Source organism: Apis cerana, linkage group LG1 (assembly GCF_029169275.1).
Source record: "Apis cerana isolate GH-2021 linkage group LG1, AcerK_1.0, whole genome shotgun sequence".
In the NCBI taxonomy this organism is placed as follows: domain Eukaryota; kingdom Metazoa; phylum Arthropoda; class Insecta; order Hymenoptera; family Apidae; genus Apis; species Apis cerana.
In genome coordinates, this window is record NC_083852.1 from 23776413 (window position 1) to 23790992 (window position 14580).

General features: G+C 27.6%; 2 protein-coding genes across 2 annotated transcripts; one reads left to right on the plus strand and one right to left on the minus strand.

Moving 5' to 3' along the window:
- The first annotated feature begins 2896 nt into the window (after positions 1-2896).
- Positions 2897-6164, plus strand: LOC108002006 (BRCA1-associated protein). Its single transcript, XM_017063353.3, has 6 exons — positions 2897-3476; positions 4023-4293; positions 4407-4596; positions 4680-4998; positions 5084-5508; positions 5568-6164. The coding sequence occupies exons 1-6, from the start codon at positions 3398-3400 to the stop codon at positions 5946-5948; spliced, it is 1665 nt and encodes a 554-aa protein (XP_016918842.1). The 5' UTR covers positions 2897-3397; the 3' UTR covers positions 5949-6164.
- Positions 6165-7091: 927 nt separating this feature from the next.
- On the minus strand, positions 7092-14052 carry LOC108003792 (uncharacterized). Its single transcript, XM_017066303.3, has 2 exons — positions 10669-14052; positions 7092-10443 (listed from the first exon to the last, which is right to left on the minus strand). The coding sequence occupies exons 1-2, from the start codon at positions 13150-13152 to the stop codon at positions 8779-8781; spliced, it is 4149 nt and encodes a 1382-aa protein (XP_016921792.2). The 5' UTR covers positions 13153-14052; the 3' UTR covers positions 7092-8778.
- Positions 14053-14580: the final 528 nt, after the last annotated feature.

Consider the following 14580-nt stretch of genomic DNA (forward strand, 5'->3'; position numbering starts at 1 on the left):
ACCAATGCGATAATGATTTCAAATGCGCGTGATAGCAATCATCGACAATCTTACAATTCTAGAATTCTTATTAATTAACATTTTTTTAAAACGTATAAAAAAGTTACTGAAAGTTACTGTTTATGACGAATGACGGAATTATAATAAAGCTATAAAGAGTACTAAATTTATCGAAATAATCGAATTCCTCGTTTAAAACTTGTAAAAGAAAATGTTTACTTGTAGAAATATCTCAATTACTTTTTAAACAGTATCGGTATCCGATTATAAAAAATGTAGAATTCGCTATTAGAAATACAGAAAATCGTTGCGTACAGGAAAAATGCATTTAATTCTTGCATTTTTTACGCGAATAATCTTATCTATCAATAAATTCATGTTGATCGATTGTTACATTTAATATCTGTATTTCTTTTAATTTATTTAGCTGTCAATTAACAATACTAGCGTATTTTGGTAATACATTTTTCAAATTAAACGCGATAAACCGCTTTGAATCATTAAATATCATTCCCCTCCATCGTTCGTCAGAGCTTGATTGCAGTGTTTGATGTTTACATTCAAAATTTTAGGATATCTCATCAGAGATGCAATTCACGAAAAAATTATAAGCGGTCGCGTTTTGAAAAAGAAAAAAAAAAGAATGAGTTATAAAAATATCTCTACTATTGGAACAAAATAATGAGAAAAGCAAGAACACGAACCGGTGTTCCTCGAATTGTTCCATTGAGTTTGTTCGCAACCGTCCATTATAGTTATTGGATTTGTAGCAAAAATACGCTGTTTAGCGCAAATTATTAATCTAAAGGAATGCATATACATATTTGCGCATACACATATATATTTAAAATGTATCGATGAATATATTTTTATGCACAATACAAGAGAAGAAAATAATTTTCTTCTAAATATGATTATGTTGGAAAAGAGGAAAAAGAATTTCTATTTCTTTAATTCTTTATTATTTTTTTGCACATGCATGTATTCGACGCACACTCGATTTAAAACGCACTGTAAATATTTTTTTAAAGATACAAATAAAAATAAAAATAAAAACGACACATAATATTTTAGAAGGGCTTTATTTTCTTGAACGTTTTTATGTGCATAAAATTATATCATACACTTTGTATGCACATATACTTTGCATACGTTGTTGCAAAAGGATTTCAGAAAATTTTATAACTTGTTGGCAATGGTGATTATTATGCGACTATGTCGTACATTAGATAGACAAGTTGTTATTCTTTCGTGCACTGACGTACGATTCACATAAGTGAGAGAAAAGCAAGCGAATTTCCGATCATCCCTCCTATATCATCGAAGCATATTTTTCTCGATTCATATTATAGAAATATTTATTTTTCTAGAATCGATTCAATTTTATCATAGATTTACAAAAAAGAAAAAGAAAAAAAAAATTTTAGAAAATACACGTAATATGCGCAGTTAAAGAATATAAAAAGCGCTCGTTTCATATTCGACTTTTTAGCGTTATTCAATCACAGAAAGTGAGTTTAATTACTTTTGAAAATCGTTCAACTAAAATTGTTAAAATCACTTTCTTAGTGTAATCTGTACTCCTTTGAATAATTGAATCGTTAAAGCTTATCTGAAACGATAGTAGAAATGATAAAAAATATTCGTTTTGCTAATTTAATTAAGTTCTGCATGTTGTTAGAATAAGAATATAAAAAAAATTTAAATAATTCGAAATATATACTAATGATTGAAATTTCATAATATTAAAGATTGAAAATTCATAATTTTGATTAGATCATTTTTATTTTGATTAGTTCGAAAGAGTACAGATATGATAATGTTAAAAATTTACAGAATATTTTTTATAAACTTATTATTTTCAAAGTTTTGCTCGATAATAACATATCGCTGTTATATTAATTAAATATATATAAATACACACCGGTACACACAATGCTTCATTATTTAAATACGAAAATATAATATATATATATTTGTAGACAAAAAAAAATGTTTTATGAACTGCAAGTTAATTTACGCTTCATTCTTTCATAAAAATTTTCTTTTATATATACAATATTTTAAAATAATTTCGATAAATAATGAATGATTCAATATGTTTATATTTTCTTTTCGATGCCTATATAATTTTAGGTTGTGACTGCGAAAGTAAAATAAATAAAAACAAGAAAAAGAGTAAGAGAATAAGAAAAACATATGTAAAATCGAAAAAACTCAATTTATACTTATGGGGTAACTTTTGAAAACTGTTTAAGTCGTATTTAATTTTTTTTTATAAAATATTCGATAAATGATATCATATTCAATTTTATTTATACAAAATTAAACATGGGATCAAATAAATAATATATGTTATTTTTTAAATATTTGTAAAAGATTAAATAGAAAAGTAACAATAAAAATAAATTTTTATTAGAATTTCTAAACATTATTATAGATTTGTTTTTTTTCTTTTTTTAAAAATTATATAGCGACTTAGAGAAGCTTTCAAAGTTATCTACTTGAGTTTTTACTATTTATATAATACTGCTATATTTCGGAATTTGAAAACGAAAATATAAGTATAATATATGCTTCTTTGAAATTCATGGTCTAATATTTTATATTTTCTACAGAATTGTATACAAAATTTGCACTAAAACAACATATGTTATCAATATTTTTCTATTCAAAATATTAGTTTAATATTTTTGACACTATATATTACTAATAATTTTGACATTAATAATGTTATTCGAAATTTTTTTTTAAATATATGCCAAAAAATTTTAAAGCTTTAAAAAAAAAATAATGCCATTTCGCATTATCTTGTATATTTAATATATGTTATTAATATTGATTATAAAATATTTAGAAAATTTGGTAATATTTTAATAAAATTTTTGGCGCTTCTTAAACAATGTTGCATTATATTTTTTTTATGAAATAAATGATAATAAATAATTAGTTATTGATTTTAACATTCATAATAGATAATAAAAAAATATTAATTTTATTTAGTAATAATAATAAACATCAGGTGGCGTAATTCATACTTTTTCAAGGTGGAAGTTACCATTTAAAAGATTAGTTTGTATCGTATCTGATTGGTGAATGATAAGCAAAAAAGGAGAAAATACATAACAAATTGTGATTTTTTTATTTTTCATAATATTCATAAATCGCATAAACAGAAATAATATAATCAATTTATAATAATTTTGTGACAATTAAATAAAAAATGAATGAATGGTATATTTAATCTATTAATCAGAAACAGTGTGACTGTGTGACACTTGTAAGATCGTTGTCAGTTAATTATGGGGGTTGTTTAAAGGGTTAACACGTACTTAAAAGCAGTGAACACAATGATAAATTTGTTTGTAATAATGCACGATAGGTATTATTTTATGGAATGAGTTCTTTTCCTATTTCGGTATCTCTCTGCGTTATTCGCGTCGAGGTTGTTGATGAAGATTCTGAAGAATCAAATGGTAAATATTTACATATTTGTATATTAAACTAGTAACTTTCAACTGTTATTGTTAACTTATATTCTACTTGTTTTTATAATGAATTACTTCGATTAATCTTTTTGTTTACAAATCTTTTTAAGGTTATGTTATTTGTCATAACAATGTTATGTTTATATTATTAACTTTTTCTGTAAAATTTATATAATTTTGAAACTAAGATTCTTGTTCGTAAGAAAATACATACAAATAAATAAAATTTTTTAGAAAAAACATTCTTATCTTTTTAATTATATATAATTAAATAACTTGCATAATATCATTTTTAAATTTATATAATTTTTTTTGTATATTTTATATATTTTCTTTTTCATAAAAGTATCATAAATATAGTAGATATAATAAATATTTAAAATTTTTGTAAACTTTTATTTAAAATTCAAAAAATAATTTCAAATATAATGAATTAATATATGAAGATTATTAAAAAAAATAATCATTAAAAGTACAAAGAAGATCATACCTTGTTTGTATCATGATTAATTCACAGTGGATTTCGTAATCCAGGCATAATGGCTGCTAAGATGAGGGGTCGCAGAGAACCAACCAAAATAAATATGGAAAATTGCACAAACCTTACAGAAAAACAAGATTCAGTACTTCCTTCTCAAGGAACTAGTAAATCTAGCTCTACTTCTAGAGCTAATTCTGAAGAAAATACTTATGATGATACAGAGATAGCTGGTGCAAGTGCTTGTGCCTGTGATCAAATTAATTTTATCTCTGGAAATCCATTTGTTGAAGTAACCAAAGGAATTATACATTTATATAAGGAAAAGTAAACACTATTTTATAAATATTACTTATGTACTTTGTAGTTATTAAATAATAGTTGTTAAATAATGGATTATAATTAAATATGTTTGCAACAATATTTAATTATATTTTCAGCAAATTAACTGATATACACCATGCAGCAGAACGTACCCAAACTATCTGCATTCTCTCAGTTCCAGCTACAATGACATGTCATGATCTTTTAAGATTTACAGCTCCTTGCCATCAAGATGTTCGACATTTTAGGATACTTAGAGATGGCAGTCCTAATCAATATATGGCATTGATTACCTTTAAATCTGCTGTAGTTACATATATAATAAATTAAATATTTTTTATATATTGATTATATACAATATTATATACATTAAATTTTTCATATTTTAGAATGCAGCAACAGAATTTTATGGTTCTTTTAATGGTACTCCATATAATTCTTTTGAACCAGATGTCATTTGTCACATGGTGTTTGTGTACAGTGTAGAAGTAACATATAATGCTATGCCTTTATCTGGACATACAGAATTACCACTTTGTCCAGTTTGTTTAGAGAGAATGGATGAAAGTGTTGATGGTATTTTGACAATTTTATGTAATCATACATTTCATGCAAGTTGTCTAGCTAAATGGGGAGATACTTCTTGTCCAGTTTGTAGATATGCTCAAACACCAGAATCATTTGCAGATAGTTACTGCATGGAATGCAGTATGTAAACAATAAATATTTTCTAGTTAAAAAAAGAAAAAGAATGAAATTATAAAAGTTATAAATTATATAAATATTTTTTTAGATACTGGAGAAAGTAATGATGCTCTATGGATCTGTCTTATATGTGGACATATAGGTTGTTCACGATATCATCAAGGACATGCTTTTCAACATTATCGTGAGACACATCATTGTTATGCTATGCAATTAGGAAATAATAGAGTTTGGGATTATGTAGGAGATAACTTCGTTCATCGATTATTACAAAATAAAGATGGAAAAATGGTTGAAGGTGGTCCTACAGCAACTAAAGCTGAAGGTGCTGCAATGGAAGAAAAAGTAGATTCTGTACAGTTGGAATTCACGTATCTTTTAACATCGCAATTAGAAACTCAAAGACAATATTTTGAGGATAGATTAGCACGATTAGAACAACATTCTGTGTTACAAACTACAGAACTCAGAGAAAAATTAAGTCAAGTATCAGAAGAAAATGCCAAAGTTAAGGTAAGCTTTCTTTAACATTTATCTCTTGAAGAAGAAATCCATTTTATTACATATTTTAGGAACAATTAGCAATATTAAGCCGAGAAAAGCAAAATGTAGATAAACGACTACAACAAGTTAGTAATAAATTGATACAAGTACAAGCAGAACTAACTGAAGAAAAAGAATTAAGAAAAGCATTAGAGTTAAATCAAGCCTCTTGGCAAGATAAATATAAAATTCTGCAAAATGAAATGACTGAATATCAAAAGACAAAACAAACAGAAGTAACAAATTTAAAGGAACAAGTACAAGATTTAATGTTTTATCTTGATGCTCAAAACAAAGTAGAAAATTCTGAATTAAGAGAAGAAATCGCTTCAGGTCGTATAGTAATTCCAGAAACTTCCAATTCTGTTAAGAAGAATACTCGACTTTCTAAATCTCGTAAAAAACGTTAATATAATTTACTGACATTTTCTATAAAAAATTTAATTTTGAATCATACTTCGAAATTAAAAATTGACTTTGTATCTTTTTAATTATGTTAAAATAAATTACTGATTTTTTTTTTTACTGATTTTAAATAAGAGCTTTAGTATATAAATCTATAAAAGTAATAATTAATGTTATAAAATACTAACCTTTGTAATTTCCAAATAAATTTTGATATTTAATTTTTTTAGAGTAAAATTAATTAAATTATATTTTAAAATTAATATTATTTTATTTTAAATTAATATTATATATATATATATATATATATATATATATATATATATATAATTCATTTGCTATATCTTAAATGGAAGCTTTATATTTAGTTTGCATTAAAAATAAAAAAAATTTATCAATTTATATTTATTATTTCTTGCTATGTTGCTATAATATTTTAAATTAAATAGGAATTATTAGATTTAATTTATTAATTTGAGTGTGTTGTGTGCATGTGTGTGTGTGTGTGTATGTATAACAATTAAAGTAATAATTAAAATCAATATTCAATAGATTGTTTTAAAATTGAATTTCAAAATTTTTTCAAAATTTTCTATTTTTTTAGAAATTCGTTAAAATATGATAAATATATATATATATATATCATATAAATAAAATATATTGAATCTCATAATAAACATGTCTATTTAAAGACGTTTTATGTGCAATATTTTTTCAATTTTTAAATTAATAAAATTATATAATAAAAAATTATATTTGAAGATACATTTTGGTAAAATTTGTTAAATATTTTCTAAATATTTTAATAAACAATAATGATTTCCATTAACTTATAAACTATTAATCAAATAATTGCATAATACATACATATATGTATGTATATTTAAATAAATGTGTGTATTACTTATATTTTAATAAATATCACTTACTTAAAATTAGCTTTACTTTCATTTACCTACTTTATAAAAGAAAATTATACATTTTCTCTTTAATTCATAATTATTTTTGCCAAATTTGTAATTATATGTCACATTTTTACATATTTTTCCTTGCTTTATCATTTTTTTTTTACATTTTTCATTTATAAATAAGAGGCAAATACTGGTAAAAATACGGTACTTGTGTGTAATAAAAATACAAAGAAAAACTTATTTAAAAAAGTACCTCAATACATAATTTTTATTAAGGTTTACACATGTTGCTGATTTATAGTTTCTTTTTATGATAATAATTATCCTATTTTTATTTTCATAAGAGTACGAATCGCTTTTAGACAATTATTAATTCCCAACACATTGTTGGCTCAGTTATAAAATAAAACCGATATACATATTTACATTATCTACAATTACATTCAATTAGAATGCATATGTTTAACTAAATGATTGCACATTTGGACGTCGATGTTGGTCATACATGCAAATAAGTTTTACTATTTGATCGACGATATTGAAAAATTATTATATTTAACTATATTATTATATTTAACGAAACATGGTTTCTCTTCGATTTCAGAAGAGAAATAAAATCATGAATTCTAGAAGATAATTTGTTAAATAATTATTAACAAGTAAAAAATAGTAACTCAAAGTATAATATAGAAACAATATGGTTATATTAAAAACATTTCATGCAATTCTTTTGAAATTTAAATTACGGCAACGATCTATGAAAACTTAGTTTCATAACAAAATTTGTATCATATAGTACAATATAATTTCATTATATTTAATAGATTCTTCATTTCTTAGCTCCTTCATTCATACTGCTCTCTAGAAATTAAATGATACATGATCTGCCAAATATTAAAATATAAAACAATTAACTATTAATACATTTGTTACAGTATCACTATATCAAAAATTTCAAATAATCCTTCATACGATTTTGCTTATCTTTTAAGATTATAGTTTCACTATATTATACTTAATTAATTGGAGAGCAATATGAGGAACCAACATCGATCAGTCTTGGAATTAGAATTAGCAATAAAAATTATTGTATATTTTGCAAAATATATAAATATAAAAGAATAATAATTAAGATCCGTAACTACCTTGTGATAATTAATAACACTAATTATTTATAAGGCCTTATGCGTTATAAATTGAACGCAAATAAATATTGGCCCTTCAGTTCCTTCTCACATTTAATGCCAGTACATAAAATCGCAATATACATGTTTTGTGTAAAATAGTTATTGTAAAAAAATTTCGTACAACAATCAACACATAAAAGTGCTTAATGATTTCATAATATTGATCAGTTAGTTATTATTATCTAATAGTTAATTACTGTAAGTTGGCAAAAAGCATTTCATCGTATAATCTTCCTCTATGGGAGTTATTCAAATCTTCAGACATGTACCAGTTAATATTTGTTAAAAATTTCTTATTATCTTAAGTAGTTACAGTCTCCAGTCAGTGTATTTAGCAGACTATATGACGAAAATTTACGAAGTGCAACATACAATGCACAATGCACAATTCAATGTAAAATCGTTTTTTTTTTTTTAAATAAGACAAATTAAACTTTTATATCTAATAGAATACTAGTAACACTAGTAGTTGTAATCCAAGTTTAAAATGTCTATATTAAAATATCTAAGAAATAATAATAAGAAAAGAAACGAACGAGATTTTAAAAAAATTAAGAAATACAATATATAGAAATTATATTTATTTCATCACTTTGTGCTGAATTAATATTTTCTTCATTTTTCAAATGAAGAATAAAATTTAAATACATAAAGAGATTAGAAGTAAAAGATTAAGATAAAGTATTGGAAAATAATATTTTTAAAAATATTGATACTTAGTAAATCTCGTTCGTTCTTTAATTTTCAGTATTTACAGGTTCTCGTGCATGATGAATTCTTACATGTTTATTATGATTGGATTTTGTACCACTAGATTTTCCACATATATGACATGTATATGGTCTGGCACCTGAATGTACTCGCAAATGTTCTTTTAGATAATATGATCTATGAAAAGTTTTGTTGCAAACATCGCATGTATATGCTTTATTTTCTTCATGTTCTTTTACGTGCCTTAAACAATTATATTTTCGTATGAACTGCGCTCCACAATAATTACAAGTATAAGGACGCACATTTCTGTGAGAATTCATATGAGCAGTATAATCACTGTGTCGGTAAAATGCACCACTACACTGATTACACTTAAAAGGTTTGGTGCTACGGGCAGCGTGAGTCCATTTGTGCAATTGTAAGTTCCACTTAGTACTAAATGTTTTAGAGCAAACTTGACATTCATAAGGTCTTTCACCATTATGAACTCGCATATGCACTGCTAAGGAAGATCGCAAATAAATACACTTACATACGGGACATTCAACATTTTCGTTCTCTCTTTGAGCATCTGGAACGAATCTTTTATTATGAGCTCGACGCATATGTCTAGTCAGGCTGGCCATGTGAATGAATCTTTCATTACAATATGTACATGCTTTAGGTTTTTCATCATGTGTTTCTTTATGCCAAGCTAACTTTTTTTTTGTATGAAAAACCTCACCACAATGACATATGTAATCTTTTAATTTTTTCTTTATATTCAAATGATGTCTATTTTTGTGCTGTGTCAAATTTGAATATCTACGAAACGTTTCATTGCAAAGATTACATTTAACTGGTGCATTTCCAGTATGACCATTAGTATGTTCATCTAATTTTTGTTTTGTTAAAAATGCTTTGTCACAAACAGTACATGGAAATGGTTTAATTCCTAAATGTCGTTTCATGTGTAATTTGAAATTTTGTTTCCTATAAAAATACTTTCCACATTGGCTACATTCTAATGGGTGTATTTTTAAATGAGCATTAAATAACAAAACTGAAGGAAATTCTTCATGACATATCTGGCACTTAGTGCTCTCACGGATTCGCTTTGTTGGTTCTGTAACATGTACTCTTCTATGATGTAGTTGTAATGATTTTTCACTACTAAATCGTTGATTGCAAACTGTGCAAATCACTTCAATATTTGATGGTATTACAAGTGTTTCAACTTTTTGATCAGATTCTACTTTTGTAATTACATCAGATGATTGTGGTGGTTGAAGTTGATGTAACATTGGTTGTTGATGATAAACTTGTTGAACATGTAAACCTGGTACAAAAATATCTTCAAATGCATTCATACGACCATCCAATAACTTAATATCTTTTACTTCAGGTTGATCTGTAGACTCTCTACTACTACTCGGTCCAGCTTCTTTGTGCGCGGTAGTACTGTGTACCCGGCGTTCTTTAGGGCAATCAAATACTTCAGGACAATGATAACATTTAAACATTCTTTTTGTAGGAGTTTTCCTATCTCGATCTAAAAATAAACTTGATGTAAAATGTGTAGCTAAAGATCTGCTATCTAATAGGGGGCCTGCAACTTCATTATCTGATCCATCAGATTCTTCCCAACTTTCACGTGCCATTAAATCATAAGAGGTTGACATTCGTGATGATTCTTGACCAGCATACAACTAAATGCATAAAACAAATTTATTTAATATAAATGTAATATTTTTAAAAAATATAACAATTTAAAAAATTTTTAAAAATATCTAATATATCTAATAATATTTATTATTATTATTATTATTATTATAAATAATATAATAATAATAGAAAATAATGCTTTCAATTTATGTACTACAAAATTTTTTTTTAATTTTTATTATAAATATCAATAATATGTCTATACATACCTGCCAAGCAGATTGTTCTGTACATCCATTGCTTTCTTGTTCTGATAGTTCACCTCTAGGTGGCATAGTTTCATCAGCTCTCATATTAATACTTTTAACTTCTTCGTCTACACCTACTCCACCTTCACTACTTGCCATAGATTGTTGGCTAGTTCCACTAACTGCTTTTTGTGAAGAATCACTTATGAATGTACTAGGAACTAAGATTTGAAGCCCATCAAATTCAAATACATTCATTGGACCTGCATGGGCATCTTCGTTTAAACTAAGAAGTTCCATTGATTGCTTTTGTATAATTGATTTAGATGAATGAAAATTTTTTGAATCAGAACTACTTGCAACATCATTAGATTCTGATAAATTTATATGATTACTTTTATTTGGCATATTATATGAATCCACCATTGATATTGATTGCTGAGAATGTTGTGAATGAATTGTAGAAAATGAACTTATATGTTCAGTAATTCCAGATTGATATGCAGAATTTCCTTCCATTTTTTTCTCATTTTCACATATAGAAAGTTCCAAATGATCAGTTTTTACATCTTGTTCAACCTGAGAACAATCAATAGGATCCTTTTCTGGTGATTCATCCATTGCTCCATTACTATCTTCATCATTACTTAAACCATTAGTATCCATATGACAAAATGAATGCACTGATGCAGGTGAACATGGTTTACTAAGATCCTTTCGAACTCTTAATACAGATATACCACTACTTGCAGATAATGGAGTATGTGATCTAACATTATCTCCATTTTCACCATACTTAATGAAAGGAGTATGAGGGCTAGGTATTTCTTCTATTTCCATATCTGCTTCATCAAAATTATCTTCTGCTTCATTTTTTTCATCTTCATCATCTTCTTCATCTTGCAATGTATTTGCATCAAAACTATTTGGATAAAAATTAAGATTTTCATTTGAACTAAATTCTGAACGAACTGAGTAAGTTCTATGAGGTCTTTTTCGTACAATTGGTGATGCAGGTGCAGATAAACTATTTTTATAATGGTATGAAAGACAAGAACTTTTATTTTCATCATTATCTATATCAATTTCTGAACTTTCACTAAGTTTTATTTTTATATCAGATTCACAACTATGTTCATGCTCAATGGAATTATTACTGATTGTTTCATGAATTACACTTTCTGCTCTTTTAGGAGAAAGACTTTTCTTTGTACCTTCATTCTTTTTATCATCTTCAGAATTAGATTCTTTTTGTGGTGTATTATTAAACTCATTTTCCATAATAGTGATTAAAAGACGTTCTAATTGTTCTACTTCACGCTGAGCTGGTGCCTTTACTGTATCTTCTAAGGGCATTTCTGCAGAGGTACCTTCATTTTCATTTATTTCTTCTCTGTGAGGAACTTTTTCATTAGTTGCTTTTTCAATCTCATTTTCAGTTATCATTGATGATACTTCAGGCGTAATAATTTTATTGTTATCATCATCATCTTCATATCTGTGTACATATCCTTGTATTTCTGATGCTTCATAATGAAGAGATTTACATTGTACATCTGTAGTAACAACACATGATGATTCTCCATCATCTATATCTGGCAATACACTCTCAACTTTATCATCTGTAGTATCATTGACATTACAAGTAATTGTCACTGATCTTGGAATGTTATCATATTCATTTTGCACAGTATGTTGCTCTGAAGTACTTGAATTATGGGATTCTTCTACTTCTTGATCTATTTGAATTGTACTAGTTTCACTTTCATTTTGCTGCATAGAGTTATCTTCATTTAATGATGGAGGAGAAACTGGAAGATTAATATCTGGTAACACTTGTTCAGACTCCTGTTCTGATTCAGGTAAAATCTCAGGTAAAATTTGTTTTGGCTCGGAATTATTTACAGGTACAGCAATGGCAGTTCTACCATTTGTTTCACCAGCCATAGTCATTACTGGCCTGACTCTAGCTGAATTAGGTATGGCTGTGACTGGTGAAATCATTTGAACAGTTGGTATTTGTTGCTGCTGGTACATACCATATGGATTATAAAGCATTTGCATCATTTGATTAGCTTGTGGAGCCATTGCGTATTGTGGTATCATCATAGTGCCATTATTTACAAACTGTTGATAACTAAATGAAGCAAACTGAGGTGGCATCACAGTACCAATAGGTGGACACTCAAAAATAGGTCCTATAGGATATGGAGATTGAGCTGATAGATGAGTATTCTGTGCAACTTGAGGTGTATTTTGGGGTGATTGCATAGCTGGAGATGCTGGAGGTACTGATGATGACAATTGTGCCTGATGCACTTGTGAGGCATTATTACTAGCTTTAATAAGAGCTTCAATAACTTGTTCTTTTGGATGAGTGTCCAAATGTCTTTGTAAGCTAATACCCTCACGTAGATAAAGAGTGCATACTGGACAAGCCACTGCACCTCCTGATGCTCCATTGTTTGTTGTATCCATTATGCCTGAGGTATTTTGTTTATACATTTAACTTTTTAACTATTACATTGAACACAACTAATGTAATGAAAATTTCTGTAAAATATCCACAATGAAGTAGTAACACCACTTTCTTTTTTTTGTAATTGACGTCTTTGCTGTTACTGCCGTTACTATCTTTTTCGTCGTATCCGTCACGAATATCGTTCTAGTTGTTTTTGCTATCTTCGTAATCGTAGTGGTTGTCACTGCCACTGCCTTCGTTACCACTTCTACGATCGTCGTCGTCGTCGTCGTCGCCGTCGCCGTCGCCGTCGCCGCCGTCGTCGTCGCCGTCGTCGCCGTCGTCGTCGCCGCCGCCGCCGCCGCCGTCGTCGTCGTCGTCGTCGTCGTCGTCGTCGTCGTCGTCGTCGTCGTCGTCGTCGTCGTCGTCGTCGTCGTCGCCGCCGTCGCCGCCGTCGCCGTTATCGTTGTAGTCGTTGCCGTTTTGGTCGCCGTCGTGATGATCGTAATAGATGTAATTGTTGTAACCCGTAATTTGACTAATATTGTTAACACATATCGCCAATGGCTGGCTGCATTTTGGGCTTTATCAGGCCTGCAAGCACATTAGAGCACGGCATATGTACGGCCGACACGTTGCACCAGGCAGTGCCCCAAAAATATCGACGTTCATGGCTACCTGGTTCGAGTGTGCGATGGAGCCAGCAAGGCAGTCGCGGACAAATCAATATCCTATTAAATCGCCAGCCTCCCCTGCTCTTATTAAATTACAACTGCACTATTCACACACGCTTGCAATATAGCACCTTTCTCAAACCTGGATACAACAATTTTTTCTAAAAGCCTTGTGTTTCTCATTCGATTATCGAAACGGCATGTTTTTCGCCCGATTCCAGCCTAAAAACACAACAGAAAACAGTGACGAGTAGTATTCCACCTTAGAATGAGAACAACAAGAAATGTTACTACGAATATAGCGCCCCCTCGTACACTGTTCTATTAGCCATAATCTTACAAATCTACCGATTATGAAATAATCGTTTTCTCTTTTATCGACTATTTTAAGTAAGTTACTACTCATTATATATTTTTAAAGATATATTATTTATTCATATTATTATATTCATGTATTAATTTATGATTTATATTATTCTTTTCATGTTTCAATATTTATATTTTTTTTTCTCTTATCTTTTTTCTGCTATATGTACGTTTTTGAAATTTACTTTTTCGTTTTTTGTATTAAATGTTTCATAAAATTAACATTTATATAAAATTTTATAAAATTTTTAATATTATAATTTAATTCAATTTCTTATTATAATATTCTTTATACAATATATATTATAAACGATAAAATAAATGTTATTTTTATTTCATAGCAAAGTAATTTATTATAAAATAGGACAAATAATTTTACTGTAACTAATACTTTTAATTCTATATATCGAGAAATAATGATAATAATATAAG

Bases quoted from the DNA above. Each gene is read 5' to 3' on its own strand.
- LOC108002006 (XM_017063353.3), top strand. From the start codon at position 3,398: ATGAGTTCTTTTCCTATTTCGGTATCTCTCTGCGTTATTCGCGTCGAG. The intron at 4,294-4,406 runs GTAAACACTATT...TTATATTTTCAG, and splicing joins ATACATTTATATAAGGAAAA to CAAATTAACTGATATACACC. The intron at 4,597-4,679 runs GTAGTTACATAT...TTCATATTTTAG, and splicing joins TGATTACCTTTAAATCTGCT to AATGCAGCAACAGAATTTTA.
- LOC108003792 (XM_017066303.3), bottom strand. From the start codon at position 13,152: ATGTATAAACAAAATACCTCAGGCATAATGGATACAACAAACAATGGA. The intron at 10,444-10,668 runs GTATGTATAGAC...TTATGCATTTAG, and splicing joins CAGAACAATCTGCTTGGCAG to TTGTATGCTGGTCAAGAATC.